The sequence below is a fragment of the Xiphophorus couchianus genome, chromosome 13 (assembly GCF_001444195.1).
Source record: "Xiphophorus couchianus chromosome 13, X_couchianus-1.0, whole genome shotgun sequence".
Taxonomy (NCBI): Eukaryota; Metazoa; Chordata; class Actinopteri; order Cyprinodontiformes; family Poeciliidae; genus Xiphophorus; species Xiphophorus couchianus.
This window is the reverse complement of record NC_040240.1, coordinates 8,885,382-8,906,513: the sequence shown is the minus strand read 5'-3', so window position 1 is coordinate 8,906,513 and position 21,132 is coordinate 8,885,382. Positions and strand designations below refer to the sequence as shown.

Here is a 21,132-nt window from a genome sequence, read left to right as displayed (position 1 = left end):
ATCTGCTGTAATACTTGCTTACCAAGTAAAACGAAAGGCGCCACAAGTCCAAGTGGATCGAAGATGGAGGCCACAGTCGACAACACTCCTCTTCTGGAAAATGGGTGCTCTTTCACAACCACTTGAAACTGGAAATGATCAGAGGCAACACACCATTTAATGCCTAGAGCTCTGTCTATCTATTGCTCACCAAGTGCAAGATCTTGAGATTTTGCCTTCGCTGTACAGTCTTCTTTGGGAAGTGAGTTGAGTACTTGTTGACTGTTGGAAACAAACTTGTTAAGTTGTAGTTTCCCAGTGTGACAGAGTTGCTTTGCTTCATTCACCAGATGAATTGCTTCCTTTTCCGAGTGAAAACTGAACAAACCATCATCCGCATAAAAATTTCTTTCAATAAATTTTATTGTCGCTTCACTAAACTGTCCTTGACTTTGTGCTGCAATGTACTTGAGACCAAAGTTTGCGCAGGCTGGTGATGAGACAGGTGTAGCTCCAAACAGGTGGACACGCATGCGGTAGACCGATGGAGTGGACTGGAAATCTCCATCGTCCCACCACAGGAAGCGAAAATAGTCTTGATCTTCTATTCTGACTCTGAATTGATGAAACATGCGTTTGATGCCGCACATCACTGCTACTTGTCCTTTTCGGAATCTGTACAGGACTCCTACAAGTGTGTTGGTTAACTCTGGTCCTGTCAACAGGTGATCGTTCAAAGAGACTCCTTCATACTTTGCTGAACAATCGAACACCACTCTTATTTTTCCCGGTTTTTGGGGATGGTAAACCCCATGGTGAGGTATGTACCATGCTGGACGTTTATGCAGTTCTTCAGAAGGCACCTTTACTGCATCTCCACACTCTATTGTTTCATTCATAAACTTCACATAGTCACTGTGATATTGTTTGTCCTTTCTGAACCTCTTCTTGAGGCAGTTGAGTCTGTGTTTTGCACAGCTCTTGTTGTTTGGTAGAACTGGTCTATCCTCCTTAAATGGTAAAGGTAGCTCACAATGTCCATCATCTTGAATTTTCACTCCATCCTCCATTATGGAAATGAAGCGTAAATCCTCTCGAGAGAGATGAGAATCTTCCACTTTCCTTTCATTAAAATCAGATTCGAGAACTTTAATCACATCTGATGGCGTGAAAACCTCTTTGACCTGAGTGCGACAAATAAAGTGCACCTCTTTAGATAGCTGATCAGATGGTGGATTAGGTGTCACTTCCTTGACAACTATCCTGTGACTACATCCAATAATTTCTCCATAGTCAACACAATGATCAACACCTCCGACTATTGTCCAGCCGAGATCTGTCCTTTGAGCAAAGGGCTCATTGTCTTTTCCTGACACAACTTCTCTTGGTACCAATGCTTGTGAACAGTTATAACCTATCAACAGAGCAACATCGCATTCAATCAGAGGGGCAATCTCTTCAGCAAGGTGCTCCAGGTGAGGCCATGCTCTTGCTGTCTTTGGTGTGGAAATATGGCTTAAATTGGCAGGAATAAACTCTCTAGTATATGTCATAGGAAGAGTGATTCTCTTTGAAGTGTAGAAACCTCTGATTTGTAGTCCTGAGAGGCTTTGACATGGAACAACAGTATCTTTAGATGACAATGTAGAGAGCTTTAACTGTACATCTCTTTTTTCCGTGTCCAGAGCATCTGCCTTTTCTTTGAGAACAAATGTAGTGTCGCTTTGACTATCCAGAAGGGCGTATACTAGCATTTCCTGTTCTGGATTGCTTGCTGTGGATAACCAAACTGGAATCATTGTAGATGTGAGATTGCTCTTATCACCTTGGATCACACGGTTTGAGATTGCTTCACTTAATGTTTCTTTACCTTGTTCTTTGGTTTCTTTGACTTCCCTTTGTTCTTTATCACTGTCTTTATTTCTTCTGAATTCTTTGACTCGTTCTTCATGTAAACATGTTGGGTGTTTTCCCTTACAGGTGTTACAAATACTTCTCTTTTCACATTTCTTAGATTTGTGACCAAAACTGAGACATCCAAAGCATAATCCTTTTAATTTCACAAACTTCACTCTTTCAGCTATGGCTTTCTCCAAGAACTTCCGACATGTCTGAATGTTGTGATTTAATCTTTCACAGGAAACACATTTGTTTGTTTCTGTTCTCTCTTCTGTGCTGCTTACAAATGCCTTAGCACTGACACTTCGAGCTTTTAAAGTTTTCACTTTCTCCGAGTCATTTGCTTTGAGAGCATGTAGCGATGTCACTGGGTTACATGCTATTTTAGCTTCTCGTGACAAAGTCAACAAAGTTGCTGAAGGTTGGAAATGAACCTGTCTCCTCTTCAATCTGAATGACTTGCCTATTCCATCTTGCTGTAAGCCAATCAGGTAGCTTGTTGAGCATTCTCTGGTTCTCACTGCAATCATTTATAACCTTGAGACTCTTTATCTGAGACATTGCTGCTTCACAACCTCTGAGAAAATCTGAGAACTTTCTTAGTTCAGCGCAGTATTTTGTTCCAATTTTCGGCCATGATGAGAGCTCATCCCTGAAGGCTTTAGCGATTATGAATGAACTTCCATATCTTTCCTCCAGAATGTTCCAAGCTGACTGATATGCCATGTCTGTTCCCAGTAGAAAGTAAGCTTCGATGGCCTTTCTTGCAGGACCACCAGCACACTTTCGTAGGTAGTAGATCTTTTCACCCACTGGGATTTTCTTTCTTTCAATCAGCATTTGAAATTAAATTTTCCAATCCTTGTACTTGATTGGATCACCATTGAAAACAACAGGTTCTGGAACTGGTAATCGGTTAATGTTAATGGACTCTGCCAAAACCTTTGCCAGTACTGCTACTCCATCATCCTGTGTGGCATTGCTGGTAGGTTGTGCACTTGAAGTATTATCTTGTGCCATAGTAAATGGTTGTGCGCTTGGATTGAGTCTTGAAGGCGTCATCTTAGGCTGAGGCTGATTTACTGGATTTGATGTGATCCTTGATTTTTTCCACATCATGCAGAAGATCCGATATTTCTTCATCTGAGTTGAGTTCTTGCTCATAGACTCTTCTTTGGGCTTCAGCATTCTCTGCTTCTTGTTTTGCAAGCCTTTCTTTGTTTTCAAATTCAAGCTCTTCAAGTTTCTCTCGTTCACACTCCATTTCTTCCATCATCTTTAGAGTGGCTTCCATGGCTGCAAGTTCTGTTGCTGCTTCTTGCCTTTTGACCGACAGCTTACTTGAGTGGCTTGAACGTACACTACTTGACCGTGTGGAACTTTGAGAGGTTGTTGAAGTGAACACAGAGCCAACTTCACTCCAATGAGCTGATCTTTTTTCTATATCTTTCTCATCTTCCTTTGCACCAGTGTTTCTTTGAACTTGTTTTATAATTTTTTGTAAAACTGCGTCACATGTGTCCACTCTGCGACGAGTATCTCTATCAGGTGTTTCATAACTTCGCAGCTCTTCGTAGGCTTGCTTCACTTCTCCTAAAGCATGTTGGATTTGAACGATGTGATCGTGCAAACTTGGTTCATCAGGTGCTTTGAACGCTCTTTTAGCTTGTTTAGCAGCAGTTTTCCATTTGTCATAACTGACCTTGAAACGAGCTTGAAGGCGACTCACCTTTTCTTCATGTAGCGCTTGGCCTTTCTCGGTGAGTTTTCTCTGCCTTACACTTTTCCTCAAGGCTTCTTCTGGAACAGCTTGACTTATTCTTGCCTTCAAGGGAAGTGTATCTGAGACCTTCTCTTCGTGACCCCACCTCTTGCTGCAGCTCCATAGCTTCAGTGTCACAGTCTTTCTGCGTGGCCATGTCCCTGTTCAATTTGTGTATGCACTAAGGGTTTTCTTAAATTTTACTTTAATATATTCCTATATTAAAATGTAATTTCAAGCGTTAACCTTTCAATTGTTTAGAAACTTCAATTATTTTTCCTTAAATGTAGTGTATCTTCAACTCTCTTTAAATACCACCTTTTATGCGTTTTAAACTTTAATTATTTCTATCTTCAAGACGAACCTAAATGTGGTACAACACCTTAAACAGAACAATAAATCTTCTTTCAATTGTTACAGAACACAGGAAAACTATCTTTCATGTGAAGCTAAATTATAACTTGCCTTTAAGATACCTTAGTTTACTCTTAGATTGTCAAAACACTTGTAATTGACTTAAACAGCTTGGTAACAATTACAGTGCATCAAACAAAAAAAATTCTTAAACTTCAGCTTGGCTTTAGACCACACCTGCTTACCCCCTTGAAGCACTTATAGAGTCCCTTTCAAAGTTAGCAAGGTTAATTCACCTCTTCACATTTAACTTATTTTAAACGTGTTACTTGAGGGCAGAAAAACCACGCTGCACTCCTGGACTCTGGCTCGGGTAATCCGTGCATGCAGTCTTTCCTTCCATGCTAGAGAGCGACGTCACCCCTTAACGACAGGTGTGACAGGCTGGAGAAGAGTCCGCTCTTCTCCAGCACGAAGCAGGCTGAGTTCTGACTGTTACTCCTCGAGTTTAATCAAGGCTTAACGCAGTTCTTGGTTTCTACAGCCATTTATTGTGGACACGTCTTATGAAGTCCCCAAAAATGCCGTCAGAACTAAAAGCAAAAGGTAACACAAACCCAAATCAGTTCACAATAAATGGAGTATTTACATAAATAAAAGATACAAATAAACAAACCCGTACCTCATTAGTCACATTGACTCCAGAGGAATAAAGTTTCAGCTTCTTGAGCTTGAATGCCCCATGTGGCTCTAAGTGCGCCAGCTAATGCTTCCCCGGGCAACACATGGTCCGTGGACAAAATAAAAGGTCCCCCCACATTTGAATGTACACTTAACCAAACTTAATGAGCATCAACACAAATTTACTAAAACTACCACACATATTAAACTTAATGTTTAATATTAAATAAACTTTAACTACTGCCACCTTAAACCAAACATCAAAACAATAAACCAGATGCAGTTGTCTTGACAGCAGCTACATATATACAGTATAGCTATATATATATATATATATATATATATATATATATATATATATATATATATATATATATATATATATATTGCAGAAAGACAGAGATAGCCCAACTAAAAATGTACGACATTTGAAACTATGTTAAAAAGTCTTATAGCACTGGTCGTCTTGTGCCTTAGATATTCTATGCACATATTTCATAAACACATAAAAAAGAAAACAACACCTTCATATTGCCATTATAATTAAAAGCATTTTTTAAAATTTGGTTTTATGATATCCACAGCGGGGGAGACAAAGATCAACATGTGCCTCTGGAGCTGCAGCTTGCTGTCCCAATAAAACACATTTTGTGTTCTTAAACTCACAATATGTGGGAAAGTTCAAGCAGTGTGAATAGTTTAGCAGGGAACTGCAAATAATGAGCGGATACCTGAGACTCCTGTGCTGCTGTTGATAGTCTGGTCTTCACCTGGAAGACAGCCAGAGAAGAAACACTCAATGCAGGGAGGAAACAACATGTTGGTTTGTGTTCCAGCTTTTCTTTTCCCGGGGAGCAATTTGGCAGCATTCTCTGGTCAGTTCTTTTCCAAACCGAGCAGAGAAGCGTAACAAATAACTGCACAGCTCACGGTGAGACAATGCCGGAAATTTATTCACCACAATATACTGGTGCCGTTATGACAGCGCAGCTCAAACAGCGCTCTATCCCCGGGTGCCTCCACCTATCTTCATTTAGTCAGTACCCAGATTTAGGCTGTCCCTCTGCAGATGAGTTTCACCTAAAAACCCTGCGGCGTGCTCCTTCTGTGTGTGTGTGGGTGTGTGTGTGTTCACGATAGCGAGTCCCAGTTGTGTTTGTGCAACAGAGTAAAACACCTGACTGTAATTACAGAAGCAGAGCAGCAGAGCCGGGTATCTCAGCTACTTTTGCCAGCTCTCTCTTACAGCTACCTTAACTAGGACAGTGTCCTAATTTCTGTCCATTAGGCTCAGCTACAAACTCAAACTGAAATCACCTACACATTTTGTGCCAAAGCCAACTCTAAATGTAAACTAAGTACAGGAAATTGAGAAGCCCACAAGTATTGGTTATGCCTTAATTGATTTTATTTTCAACACTGAGGACAAACACAATCGGAAACTCTTAGGGTCTGTGGTGGTTTTACAGACAAGTTGTAAAAGTTGCTATAAAAATTACATTGCATATGATGACTATGTGGCTGAAATGTTATTGATTTTGTTGTGCAACTATCTCTAATGGATTTCATTGCCCAAATTTACTCTTTTGTTCTTTTGACCCTTCTGTAAATCTCAATAATCTTGTTGTTTCAAGCCATCTAAATGGCAAATGAGTTGAACTTATATTTCACTATTCCAGTCACATTAACCACTCAAAAGCGTTTAACACTAGAGCCACATTCACACTCACAGATCGCCCTACTCACTTAGGGAACCAACATGTGGGAGAAGAACCTACAGTTCATATCAGAACGCCATGCATTGGTTTTGTTTTCAATTATGTCACACAGAAGAGGAAGAATGAGCACAACTTGACATTAAACACACGCAGGATCAAATGTACCTCGAAACAAACGCTAATATTTGGGGAAACGTCCGTTAGCAGATTTCAGAGGAATGTTTTTATTATAGCTATCAACACGGTGTTAGTATAATTTCAGCTGGATATCTGAATGTATTTCTTGGCAGAAATTGGTTGGCTGACCCAGATTTTAAGCATTGTCAACAAGTTTTCAACAAGGTTGAGGTTGGATTCATTCCATAAGCCTTAATGCGAGCCTGCTTAAACAACTGGGATTCATCCTTCATTCTTCCAGTTACTGTACTTCATATATATTTGACAAAATGAAGTTAAGAGCTTGATAGAGAAAACAAAATATGTGAATTAGGGAAACGTCATGATGCGTTGATCCCTTATGCGATCGCCTTCCTAAAATAACGGCCCATGTCATTTTTTTAGGGCATTATTTTAGGAAGGCGACGATATTTCGGTTCAATTTAAGCGGTTTGTTGAGAGCATACAGTCAGAGCTGTATGTTCAGCTATTCAAATAACAAACTGCAGGTTGGATGGACTCACGTGTGTCTCATGTCCCTCCCGCAGATTGTATGTGAGGTCCTGCTGGATGTCCTGGACAAAGTGGTGAGAGTACTCAGGGTAGAGGTCCAGCACCTCATAGAGCCCTTTCAGGTTGATACACTGCAGGTCACAGTAGGTCAGGGCTTTCACATCTGCGTTGGTTTTTATCACACGGTTGTCTAATGACAGGTTCGCTCCGATCAGGTCACCTTTACCTGTTCAGAGAGAGAGACATGGAAAGAGGGCGAGGAATGGGGGCCACTTCAGAATGTTTTCACTCTGATAAAAGGGGTTGAAGATGCAGACTCTCTGGCACTCATGCAAACACATATGCTTTATACCTTTTGTTTTTATATGTATTTTTAGAGAAATATTTTTGCCTGAAAGAGGTTGGTAATAATGCTGAGCACACTTTTATGTTCAAGATTCAACCGAGCGCCTCATGCCAGCACGAAATATGTTCTTGTTATGATGTGCAGTGATGAGAGGAGTGCACCCAAATGCGGAGCTCAAAGGCGTACGAGTAGTAAAAATAGATTTCAGTGAGTTCACTTAAGTGAAGCAAACCGGAAGATGTTGCTGGAAATGTAAAGAGATGCAAACTCTGTGAGACACGAGGAACTACCAAAGAAGAGAAGGAACCAGACAGAAAATGGAGAGCTAGGGAACAACTGGAAAGTCTGGTAGAAATTTGAAATGTTTTAGTAGACAGCAAATGTCCGATTTTTTTTTTACGTTTTGAAAATCTAATACATAATTTTCCTTCCTCTTTACAATTATGCTGTTTTTTTTTGTCCATTGCTTTCTCTAAAAACAATTGAAGTTTAAATGTAAAATGTGAAAAGAAATAGGATTTAAACATTCACAGGGCAATGCACAATGAAAGGAGGAGGAAAGTGAAAAACGAAAATTACAAACATTTTTTTGTCAAATACAAAAAAAATATCCAAAACATAACAAAGTAAACAACCAAACCAAACAAAACTGTGCAATATGTTATAAAACGTATTATGTAAAAACATCTATAAGAATTTGCCAACTAAATCTCCTTTTCGTCTAGAAAACCTGCAATAGAATGCAGGTCTTTCATTCTATTCGCCAATCAAAATCAGCACCATAGCAACAGATGTAAGCGTTTTCTTTTTTATTAAATTATTATTATTATTAATAATGATTAACAATGTAACCTGTTAATTAAGTTTTGGTAGATATTTCTAGCCCAGCTGATCAAGGATAAAGAACTTAAAGAACTTTAACTTTGCTAGTTTCAGCAGATACAGATTTAGATGTAAAAACAATTCTAACTAATTCTTACTATCCTCGTATTTGTAAAGTAGACTCATCCACAACACTTTTATGAAATGTAGCAGTTTGGGTGGAGTGGATGTGACAGCTGTTTCTGTACAAATGGACTGAAGGCAAGACCCCTCTCCCCCCCGCCAGCAGTAATGTCCCATAAGAAGTGATAAATGATTCATTAGGGTCATTGTGAACTATGAGGGCTGCTAAATTACAGCGGCGCAGCTGAAGGAGCGAAAGTCGTGACTGTTCTTATTTCAGCCCGCTCTGTCTCTATCCTCCTGTCTGTCAGATCATTTATTGTCATATTACTTCACTCAGTCCTCCTCTCTCTTCCTTCTTTCGTTTCTTTCCCCCATTCTTGATGACGTCCTCCTCGCTTTCCACATATTAGTTTTCCTTCTTTTTCTCCTTCTTTCCCTGTTAAACTTTCCAGTCTTTTTTGTTTGATTTCCACACTTTTTTATTCCTCCATTTTGCTTTTGCTTGTTATATATACAGTATATATATATATATATACACATAGATATTATTTTTTCATTTATAACTTTGCTGCTCTTTTCCTTTCATCTTCATTTTGATTTAAATTTTTTTTTCTGTTTTCTCAACTTTACTCTGTAATTCGTCAGCATCTACCCAAAGTTATTTTCATCTATAATTAATCTGCGTTGTCTTTCTTGTATCCCTTGTCCATGTATAAAAATTATTTCAGCGGTTAATTTGTTATTTACCTCTCAATCAGCCCTTTCGTCCTTCATTTTTTTAAAACACTTTTTCTTTCTCTGACAGACCATGCTTTCTGATGATCCATGATATCGAGCTCCTCCCCTTTCAAGAGTCCTTCTCCTTTCTCCTTCACATCATCAGAACCTCACTTGTTCTCACTCTGTGTCTACTACTGATTTACACATCTGTAACTTCGGGCTTTTGTTTGGACATAAACCGGAGGGGCTGGAGGTTAAAAAGAAACCTATACACAAACTCATCCACAGTTGAACAGGCTGAGACACAAAGAAGCAGTTTTGTCCTTCGGCGAAACACTCTGTGTCACCCCAACCTTCTGCACAGTCAGCAGACAATGATATCTGCCTGTCAAACTCACACACACACACCCACCCACCCCCACGCGCACACATATGCCTCCACCCACCCAATCAAATACACACACAGAGACACTACCATGAGACAGTTTGAGGGCCAGCAAACAAAATCCACCTGTGGGATTGCGACAAATATCCAAACAAAAGCACAGTTTCTTCCTGCAGGAGTACCAACATGTAGCTACTGTCAGAAACACACAGAGAGCAACATGACAAATACAAGAATCAACAAGTAAACATAGACAGTGATGGCGGGAGCTTCACATTTAGATTGTATACACACGCTGTTGCCATATTGCTGTGTAGCTATATTCAAAAGGTCGCAGGAGAAAGATGTCACTCAAGACGAGAGGTTGTGCAACAGCAGATGATAGTCGTTCAGCAGAGGGTCTTCTGTTTTTTTTGGGTTTTTTTACAGATTTATCATGCTCACAAAAACAGAGACCTGAACAATGGAGGAAGTGGAGCAACTGCTTCCCCCCTATTATTTAGCCAAAAGAAATATAATTGCTCCATGCAGTCCAAAAAAGGCGTGGCCTTCTCTGGTCTATTTATTGAATATCAAAGTGGTTTTTAAAAACACTGGATTTTCATTCCATCTGCCAGACTCCTTCCCTGCACGTTAAATTACCGGCGGGTCTCGTAACTCCTAATTAGATCTGAATATAACCCCCCCTCCAATAAACAGTTTTTCTCTTCACACATGAGAACTAAACAGAAATTTAAGTTCCAGGGTTTTAGTGCAGCTTCACTAAAGTGTAGTTTAAAAGTACTTTTTCATCATGTTGAAAAAGAAAGGAAAGTTAATGAAATTTTCCTTTCTTATACTTTCACTGATCATAAAGTGGGATTGATTAGTAGTAGATGTGATTTTCTGCCTATAATCTATAAGACTGTTAGATATTTTTTTTCTATTTTAACTTTTCTGCGAACTTTTTTTTCTTTTCTTCTGAGCTATTGCTTCAGGTGACATTAAGTTTATTAATGAGAAACTGAGCTAATTTAATTTGGTTCCCCAGTGAAGCTGCTCGAGTTATGGAGACAATAACTAAAGGTTGTATGTTTTATTTGAAAAGTTTGCTTTTTCTCTGTATTTTTCCCCAGTTTGGGATTTCTTGATACATTTTTCAGACGATTTTGCGTAGAACATCAAAAATTAAAACGCCATTAATCTTATGACCAGATTGCTCGACTGGATATTTGTAGGCCTTCTTGAGACCTTGCTTGGATTTTTATATTGCTTTGCGCAAAAGTCCTTTGAGCATCTTCTGCAGAAAATATTCATTAAAAACAATGATATGGAGTTAATGTGTTTTTTCCTATGTTTTCTATCAGAACTTGCATATTAACCACCATTCACTTAGTTGAATTTTGTGTCTAAACACTGAGCTTATCTACAGGATTCAGAGTTTATTATAAACTCAAGTGTTATAATCTTCTTCAATTACACCAAGAGCTTTTTGCTTTTTCTTCCCATTAGCAGTTCCGCTTTAACCTACCCAGGATGGCCAACACCATTCCATCTTTCAGCACTTCCATGGACCCCGAGCAGACGAAGAAGACGGCCTGGAGAGCGTCGCCCTGTCGGAGGAGGTACTCCCCCGGGGTGCAAAAGGAGGTCTTAATGTGCAGCGACAGCGAGCGCAGGCAGCCGCGGCTGGCCGAGGCAAACAATGACAGTTCCAGGATCTCTTTGTTGAGATGCATAGTGATGTCGGATCGCAGCTCATCCGGAAAGTCCTTTAGCAGCTGTGGGGACGATGGGGGACGCGGGAAGGCAGAGTAGGTGGGGAAACGAGAGAGAGGAGGAAAGAAAGTGTGACAGTTGTGAAAACACCATTCTGCAACTCGGTAATTGGATTTTTAGCCTCCGAGATTCATTTATTTATTTTTTTGGGATTCCTAACCTCTGAACACAATTCAAGCAGCTCCTAAACTTCAAAGTGCAGTTGTCTAAGAGCAGCCACAAGATTGCGTCACATCGACAAACGAACGATTGTCTCGGCCAAGGACGGAAATCTGTCGTGGATTCCGTCGGTGAGTCATCAGAGCTGGGCTTACTTTAATCAACAGGCCCATCTATAATTCATCTGTCTGGGATTCATCAGCGTCCCTCCGTCTAACCCTCTGCTCGGGATTCTGACAGCTGTCTCGCAGGCCCGCGCAGCCTGGAGAGGCGAGTTACTATCAGACGACTGACAGGTTTCCCTGGGCCTGTCGGGAGAATGTGTTATTTACTGCTTGTGTGGTGAAATGCCACAACTCGCTAATCTTCATGCTTGTCTTTTGCTCGACAAGAAAGATAAAAAACCTGAAACAAAACACTCAAGTTTGTTCAAGGAAAATGTAACACAAACCAGAGCCGGGTTGTGAGTTGAACCTGTCACACGTCAACCAGGATGACTCAAGTTAGTTAGTTATTACTGTGTAAAATGTGGCAATAAGAGGAAAGCAGCTGGAAAAAAAAAATAAATCAAGAATGCTGCAACATGCTCTTTGCTCTGTAGAAGTATCGATCACATTATCAGCTTTTGGATTAGCTTTAATGCAGCATCTGTGTGAGAACCGTGTGGATTAACTAATAAAATATTGATACTAATTTGCTATGCAGCCTGTATCTAGAAATAAGCCTGGAGATTTTTGAACAGTGAAGGTTTTCACTTTAAATTCATAAGTTTACAAAAAAATGCCTCACTAAAGTTGATCGATTCTAACTTTTATGGCCAAAAACGTAAGCAGAGAGCCCCAAATAGTCAGTTTAACATTTTTTCTTCTTAGAATTCCTTCTCCAAGTCAGCGCAAATGTTTATTTTTCCCATTGCCATAAAAATAACCTTCAGACAGTTTTTCTACCCTTCCTTCAGGGTATACAAATTATTATTTTTGTTTTTAGAAGAAATAAATAGAAAAAAAATCAATTCAGCTCTGAAAGTGAGGGAGAAACACTTTTTCAGAAAATTTATTTAGAACATGATGCAGTTGTTACTAAATTCAGCCTTCTGCAGATGACTTTTGGTACGCCAGCAGTCAGCTAAAGCTACATAGAAGCCAGAAAGGACTTCTACAAATACAAAATATTAGAAAAAATTGCCTCCCATTTGCCTTTAAGGCTGAACAAAATTTAATTGCTGTGTTTGCTTCTTTCAGAAATTGAAAAAAAGAAGAACTGTGGAACGTAAGAAAGACTTTGACAATGATAAAAAAAAAAGAACTAATTAGAATTCAACAGATATTCAGCTATCTATGTAAAAATAGATCATGAAAAAGTCAAACTTTGCTATTAAAACTTACCAACAGACAGGATGGGGACAAAAGACTTCTCTCTTGTATTTAAGTGTTTGACTTTTTGACTTTCTTTGAGAAAGAAGCTCCTGGGTTTTTATTCACAACTCAAATCAGTAATGTCTGAATCAGCTCAGTCTAAAAGTTCACGTTAGTGCCTCTTGTGGCAGAAAGCAGTATTACAAAAGCAGACCCATTTCCTTCACCTTTTCTCATGTAGGTTAATCATACTTCCATCAACGATACTCAGATTATTAACATGGAAAAAGGCTGTAATTCAAAATCTTGATAAAATATCATGTCTATCTCAATTAAATTTAAGATTTTATCTCTTTCTGCTATTTATCTTCATAATTCATGGCAAAAAGTTGATCTAAAATTAAATGTACATTTTTATTTTTAAAAATAGGTTCTTTTGGAAGTTAAAAAAAGTATTTCAATAACTCAGAAACATGTAAACACAAGAGAAAAGCACAATTGATCAGATTTTGAACATCACCAGATTTTTTTTTTTTTTGTTAATTCTTTGGGGTTAATTTTAAGGTACAATAATCTTACAATCAACGTTTCTAAAGAAAAAGTTTCTGCCTCAGAAAAACGTTCCCTTTTCCTCTGTGATAACTTTTAAGGTTATGAGAAATGGAAGTTGAGTCACTCTGAAACTGCGCAAAAATAGAATTTTAACTGACCTTCAGGATTTCTCTACTTAAGTATCAGATTACTGAATACAGACGGTAAAAGAACATAAATGTTTTATACTTTCTCCAAACTTTGTCCTCACAATGAACCCCTAAAAGTTTGAGATCACTTTGCAGCTGACTTGAGTTTTTGTGGAGGTCTCCTGACCGTATTTTAACTCATGGGTGACTCATATAGACCATGTACAGATCAGGCGAATGACTCAGCTACTGCAGAATATTCAGAAAATTTCTGGGTCTTGAGAAAATTGTTCAACTATTTTTGGTCTCTGTAAAAAGAAGTTTCAAGTTAACAAGGTGGAATGCTCAAATCCTTCCTAAGTATGCAAGAAAACTACGAGAAGCTGTAAAAAAAACCCAACAGTTTTCCACAACGTTGCTTTGATTTTGCACTATAAAATGCTTACTCATGCTAAACCACACAAATAAAAGAAACGGTTCCAGTCCTATACCTCATTGCAGTCGATTCCGTTATTGACCGACCAGGTTGTCTGGAAGTACTCGAGCATTCGCTGCTTGAGGCTCTGTGGCAGATGATGGACGCGAATGAAATCCTTCAGGTCTTTGGTCCTGGTGTGGTACTGAGACCAGCGGGAGTACATCCTCTGGATAATGGCTGTCACATTGCCAAAGACCAAGGCATGCATCAGTGCTGCGGGTAAAAGGAGGGAGAAAAAAAGAGGATGATGGAAAGTTAGACAGGAAGCAGATGATGGAGAACAACAACGATTGGAACATCAGGAAAGTGACATTCGAACAGGAAAACAAAACAAAACAAAAAAATCCAAATTCTATTTTAAACACATAAAAAATATTTTTCTTGCATTTCCAGACATACGTCAATTACACAGTTTGCTACTGGTTCCAGGACTTCTTTAAATTGGGATGCTATGTGTTGTTTTATGACAGCCTACTTCATGTAGTCAGAGAAGTTCTGAAGTCCTCGAATAAATGAATGTATCTGGGTTACACTTCTCTTTTGTAAGCATCACTTGACGATCTAAAAGATTTAAGTGAACGGGAACAAACAAAAAAATCTGTTCACTGTACTTTAGATGCGCAGCAGGAGCAACAGAACATAAATCGGCTGCTTGTAACCCTACATGTTTCACGTGTTTAACTTGATTTTTATACGGTGAAATCAAATGAGAGGAAAAACCAAATATTAAATTTACATTTATATCTCGCGTGCTGGAAGCTCGATGTCGGCGCAGCACGGAGCTTATTTGATTGCACGGACTAACGCTGCCCTTTCTACACCCACAGGTGATCCGTTCTCCTGATCTCATCGAGTTTCGAGCTGCAGCACAGCTGTGTCACCAAAGGCCGGACATTAGGGAGTCATCGGTCTAGCTAGGTCAGTTTTCTTACAAAGTGAAGCTACACTGATATATCGAAGTGGTAACCTCAATAAGATACTATTTGAATTCTATAAAAGCTACGGAAAAAGGTGCTTTTATTGTCTCGGTTTGCATCAGAAAAAATAAAAGTCCCTGTCAAACATTTTCAGCTATCACTCAATTAACTTTATGTAGCTTCCATTTAAACTTTAAGATATAAAATGTTATTCCTCAGGAGAGTTCTTTTTAATATTCTAAACTGCACCCTAAAACATAATTCAAACACCATAGTAATTCATTTGCATAACTCATCTAAGTTCATTGAGGTTATGCTCCACAATAAATATGAGCAGGTGCTTCGGATTAGTTTTCTCTCCATGTCTCCCCGCTGGGAATGGGATGTATGTGAACAAACATGGGGATATGTTGCGTGTGTGTGTGTGTAGGGGTGCAGGGGTGTGTGTGTGTGTGTGTGGCTTCTCCTGCTACTGCCCTCCGGCAGCCGGGGACATTTAGCATTTAGCTGAAACAGAGAGGAGAGAGTATCCACCGGGAGAACCTTGCAAAAATGACTGCCAAAAAAAAAAACCCCAAGCTTACTCTGTCTGGTTTAAACTAGTTCTGTCCCCTCTGCAAAGTTGTGCATTAAGAAAGCCGTATATTGGAGCAGAAAACCGGAAAAAAAGGAAAAGGAAATCCAATTACATGCTTCTGAAATTTTAACTAAGACAAGATGAATTAGTCTTATTAATTTGGTTTTACCCATTACTCTTCACAATGAAGTCTCATTTTAAAAGGAACTTTGAAGGAGTCATTTTCAAAAGACATGCGTCTTCGCGCACAGACCCATACAAAAGTACTTACACCCTTAGGACTTTTTCACGTTTTGTTACAGTCAACAGACCCAAACCACTCATGGCAGCTTTGGTTGGATGTTTATGTTTGTTTTCCGGCTGGAAGCTAAACCTCCACCCCAGTCAGAGGTTCTCCCTATGAAAAGCACTCACCGCTTTGGATGCTTTAAGCTTTTGTTGCTTTTATCAATTAATCACAATCAATAAAATTTGGCTATTTTGACAGAATATCTTTTTTTTTTTTTTTTTTTACAGATAAACCTGTTTGTTTTCAGTTTGTGATTGCAGCCCTGGGTGCATCTAAACACTGACAGGTTGGGTGCGAATATTTATGCCATAATGTACTTTATGTTACGTACTGTTTAATTGCCATTATCTTACAGAAATCAGTTGTCACTTTAACATCAAACAGGGTTTGTTTATATGTTTGCCAAAACAAAACCAACAAATTTTGCTGATCATAATGAACTTGTAAAAGCAATAAAAATGGTTTAACATTCAAGGAAGGGAAAACTTTCTATAGTCAATGTAGCTCCGTTCATTTTCCCACTGACTCTGCCTAGCTTCCCTAGATTGAACATGTTTGTTGGGTCTTTTTAATTAACATAATTTTTTTCTTTTTTATGAAACTTCAATGACTTTCTTCCAACAATGGCTTTCTCCTAGGCACTCTTCCATAAAGGGAAGTTTTCAAAAGCTGTGGCATTTAATTTAGTTTTTCAGACATAAATGGCACCCAATAATGTTTTATAACTTAAAACAGTTTTAAACTTCTCCACAACTTTATCCCCGAGCTGTCTGCTGTGTTCCTTGGTCTTCATTATGAGTTTCCTCTAATGTTCTCGAAAAAAACCTCGGAGGCTTTCACATAACATATTATATTACACTCAGATTATGTTACACTCAGATGGACCAAATGTATTAACTAGGCAGAGGTAGTTTAACGACAGTTGGTTGTACTTACAGATGTGAAAATAAAGGAAGCTTAACACATATGGATGCCATACTTTTCAGACTTGTGTGAAAAAAAAAGCAAAATCCACAAATACTGTAAACTGCTCTAATAAGACACTACTTGGTATTTGTCTGTCACATAAAATTGCCCCAACATATGTTCAAAATTTCAGACTTCAATGAGGTAAAATGAGAAAATGTCTCGGCCATTTCAGATACTTCAGAAAGCAACACGCACGTGAGCTGATAGCTGCCGCTTTTGTGTACCTCCGATGAGCATGATGCAAACAGAAAAGATCTTCTCAGCGTCAGTGTTTGCAGACACGTTGCCGAAGCCCACGCTGGTCAGGCTGCTGAGGGTGAAGTAGAGGGAAGCGATGTAGACGCTACGGATAGAGGGACCACTGCCAGTCGTGTTAACGTCTGTCATGCCGGCATATGGAGACTCCAAACGCTTCCCGAGCTCATGGAGCCACCCTGGTGAGAAGATGAAGACAGTCGACTCTCATCACTAAAACAAGACAAACGCTTAAGTTTTATAACAAAAAGGTTCGGTTTTACACAAATTCTCAAGAGGCTTTTTTGCAGCAGAGCTAAAGGTGGACGCAGGCAAATCCAAAAGCATCGCTTGTGAAGTTTGTCAGCCACGTCCTTCTCCCATTTATGCAGTATTCGGAACAAACTGAGCAAATTCCAGAAACAAAGCAGATGGTTGGAGAGCAGTCAGTGCAAAATGGATCCACGCAGCCGATCCCACGAGACTCTGTCGCTGACACTGATGAATGGTAATTGGGAGGAAACACCACGTTCCTGCTTCACTTCAGCACCAACTTCGGGGTCGGAAGTAAATAATTAGGACACAATGCATTAATCCCGCCTCATGCATGGACTTGTTACTTTATGACACTGAACGGCAGTAATTGGTGTAGAGAATGAGATAATTACGAGCATTGCGGAGCATCAATACTGACCGGAGATCAGCTCGGTGGGGCTCATTACATGACTGACCTGGAGGCTGAGGGCTAAGCCATGAAGGTCTGTCATTAATTATGAAAAGAGTTGAGAAAAATCACACTTAACTCAGTTGTTATTCTCAAAGGTTTCACACTCTCACACATTTTTTATTCAAAAGCACAGTTTGTTGAACCGTTACAGGGACACTTTGCCCAGAATCACTTTCCCTATACAGCATAAACACGTTGAAGCATGGATCCCAAATAAGTTGTCTAATATGTTCCTGACTTATTGAACATTTTCCTTTTAAAAACTTTGTCTACAATCCTCAGCACAGCGTCTTAAACCTGTTTGCATAATTGATATTTTGTTCTTCATTATTCAAGAAGCTATTCCTATTTTAACCTTGTGTACAACTTGATTCCCGACCTGTTTGCTGTGTTTCTTTGTCTTCGTTCTTCTGTTTGTTCTCTAATGTTCTCCGACAAACCTTGTGTGAAAGACAAACATTCTTGACATGCCAGGTATTGTATTTAATTGTTGATTTGTTTTTTGTTTTGTTTGCTTGCTTTTTTATGTCTGTGTACGTCGTTTCAGCACCTTTTGAGAACTCATATGTATTTTACTGCGCAGTTTAATGTAGTTTTAGCTAGTTGGTAACTTGAATCCTTTTATGTTGATTATGTAAAAGCCCAACTACAATCAGTCACCTTTTATTCAGATGTGTCAAGCTGAGAAGCACTAAATGCAAAAGCGCACCACATTTTTTGTACAAATGTTTGAATCTTTCTTGATCATTTTGTATCCAATGAACAATTATGCACTACTTTGTGTTTTTCTACCTCATAAAATCCCAATAAAACACGCTGAGGTTTGTAGTTGTTTTATGACAAACTGTTAAAGCAATTAAAGGCACTTTTGGCAATAATATGTCCCACGAGACAACGTGCTAAAAATGCAAAGTTTTCTTCTTTGTGATTGTCTTAGTTTGCCATATTTTGCAATGAATATCCAGACTCCAATTTAAAAAAAAAAAAAAAGCACGGTAATGATATTTTTAATAAGTGTCATGGCCGTGGCAGCAAAGGAGCAACGGTCTGCTGCTGATTATACTTCAATTCCTAATAGGATCCCTGCAGCACTGAAATGTTGGAGTTTAAAACTCACAACGAAAAAAAAGTTTCATTTGGGAGCCCATGGGCTTCATCATATCCCGTCAAGATTTTCCGGTGTTTACCGATATCCCAGTTGTAGGCGTTGGCCTCCATCTCCATCTTGCCAATGATGTACCAGATGCAGGCCATCCAGTGGGCCAAGAGGGCGAACATAGACATGAGCAGGGTCAGGACCACCGTGCTGTGCTGCGAGTAGCGGTCCATCTTCTGCAGGAGCCTCAGCAAACGAAGCAGACGGACGGTTTTTAACAGATGCACCACGGACACCTGTGGGGAAAAAGGTATTTATCTGAATACGCACGTAAGAGAACAGTTTTCATACAAGTCAGTCAAAAATGTTACAGTATTGCTCAGTGACAACCTTTAATCCCGTTTGTGATAACCTAAATATTATAAAATATTCATGAAATTATTCTTTTTTTTAACCAGAGAGAGAAAATACACAAAAAACAAATTTTCACATGGGAGAAGTATTCTCTGCAAAAACATAAATACTTACGAGAGAATTCACAGACATAAATGTTTTACTTTATCAATCTCAATAAAATAAGAGTGACATCTAGCTGAAGGATCGAATGGTGTTTCTATTTGTTTTCTATGTCTTTTGCCCAAGATCCGATTGTCTAAATGAAGTTCTTCAATTTGCATGACAGCAACTGTGGGTAACTTGGTGATGGCGTTACTGTTTGAATCTTTACATCCAAACAAGAGAGTACAAAAATATTATTGTAAAATGAAATTATGCATCAAGAAACGCTCCTCTGACATTAAAAGACCCGAACTGACTGCCACTGAAATGGGGGTTGAGCGTCCTGATTGTTTTCCCTCTCCAGGCTTTGCAGCCTACCTGGCTCTGAACTCTGCTGCAGTCACTGGAGCTGTTTGGATCCCTGCTATCTTTGTTTGGTCTGTGTGGGCTCCAGCTGCTGTGTATCTGGCTGTTGCTTCTGCTGCCAGTCTGGTCTAAGTGAATTTTTCTCAGCCACACTTCACTCCAGCCCATCTGCCAGGCTCTCGAGTAATTCATATTCACTCCCACAGAAACAAGGTGCTGTCTGCAAAACCCCGTGGAGTTCCTCGGAAATCTTGGCTAGCCACAGCCTGCCTGGCGCTACTTTACACAACTACAACCTTCACTAATAAGCTTCTCGGATTCCCTTTAAGCGTCGCCACCAACGACCAGGCTGAGATTTGAAGAATGAAACTTTTCCACACCTCGTAGTTGTATATTTAAAATTTCAAAACTAAACCTTGATTGTTTATTCAAGACAGACTTGTCCAGATTAAAACATTGTTTTTGATCAAACTTTTCTATAAGATTTTACTCAAAGATTGAATTAATTGACCTGAATGCCTCAAATAAAATAATAGTGCTAAAGCGAAAAACAGTGGTGGAAAGTAACGAAGTACAAATACTTCATTACTGTATGTAAGTACAATTTTTGTGTATCTGTACTTTACTTAAGTAGATTTAATAATGGATACTTTCGACTTTTACTAGCTTGTTGCGCCTTGGACAGTGTTCATAGTTGAGTGTTGTTTACCATTAATGTATTGCCTTAATAATAATGTTTAATGGTGCAGACAGTTGTGGTTTCTGACATGGGCAAAACCACCCAGGGCGTTATCTTTTTTTAGGGATGGCAGGAGACCTCCGCGGATTGTGGCACAGAGATGGAAGCAAAGCAGACTGAAGAAGAGTTTGAATTGATAATGATACTGGTTAAATTTATTTAAGCTCTAAGTATTTAATATCTAGGTGTTCTTTCAAAATAAATGCCATTAGTGGCAAAAAAAAAAGTGAAGTTCATACTATGTTCAGGAGACAAGATGTTTCCATCCCTAAAATTATGATGCATAGAATCACATATCTAAGTTTAAGCTATGTTACAGAGAGTAAACACAATCAAAACATGCATTATCTATGGCATTGTTCGTTAAAACGGCCCATTTCTGATGTATTAAAATTAAATACAATAGGTACACTTAATGATATTGTATTAGTGATTAGGTAAAGCATTCAGCAAGTACTTTTACTTTTAATACTTAAGTATTTTTAAAATCCAGTATTTTTTTTAACTTTTACTCAAGGAGAAATGTTAATGTGGTACTTTACTTTTACTAGAGTACATTTTTGTCTGTGTATTTGTACTTTTACTTAAGTACCTTTTTTGAGTACTTTCTCCACCACTGGCTAAAAATTGTCAAACATAAATTCCATAAATTAATTCAAACAAAAAAAAAACTTTGTTCTCCACTAATTTCTATAGTTCCTTTGTTAAACTGAACCAACCCAGAGACCAGACACTTGCATGTAAATGTTACCATTTCTTGACAAAGTTATAATATAATGAGTTGTTTTTTCAAAGCAAAATATCCAATTCCAGTTAAAAGATATTTCTC

The 21,132-nt window shown here is 38.8% G+C and overlaps 1 protein-coding gene across 1 annotated transcript in view; it reads right to left on the bottom strand.

Moving 5' to 3' along the window:
- kcnh8 (potassium voltage-gated channel, subfamily H (eag-related), member 8) overlaps window positions 1-21,132 on the bottom strand; it is a 61,162-nt gene that overhangs the window by 10,335 nt on the left and 29,695 nt on the right. Inside the window, exons 7-12 of the mRNA XM_028037253.1 lie at window positions 18,792-18,996; window positions 16,868-17,077; window positions 13,905-14,104; window positions 10,972-11,221; window positions 7,074-7,288; window positions 5,407-5,445 (exon numbers count right to left, since the gene is read on the bottom strand). Coding sequence (XP_027893054.1) covers window positions 5,407-5,445; window positions 7,074-7,288; window positions 10,972-11,221; window positions 13,905-14,104; window positions 16,868-17,077; window positions 18,792-18,996 — 1,119 coding nt within the window. The remainder of the gene's footprint in view (window positions 1-5,406; window positions 5,446-7,073; window positions 7,289-10,971; window positions 11,222-13,904; window positions 14,105-16,867; window positions 17,078-18,791; window positions 18,997-21,132) is intronic.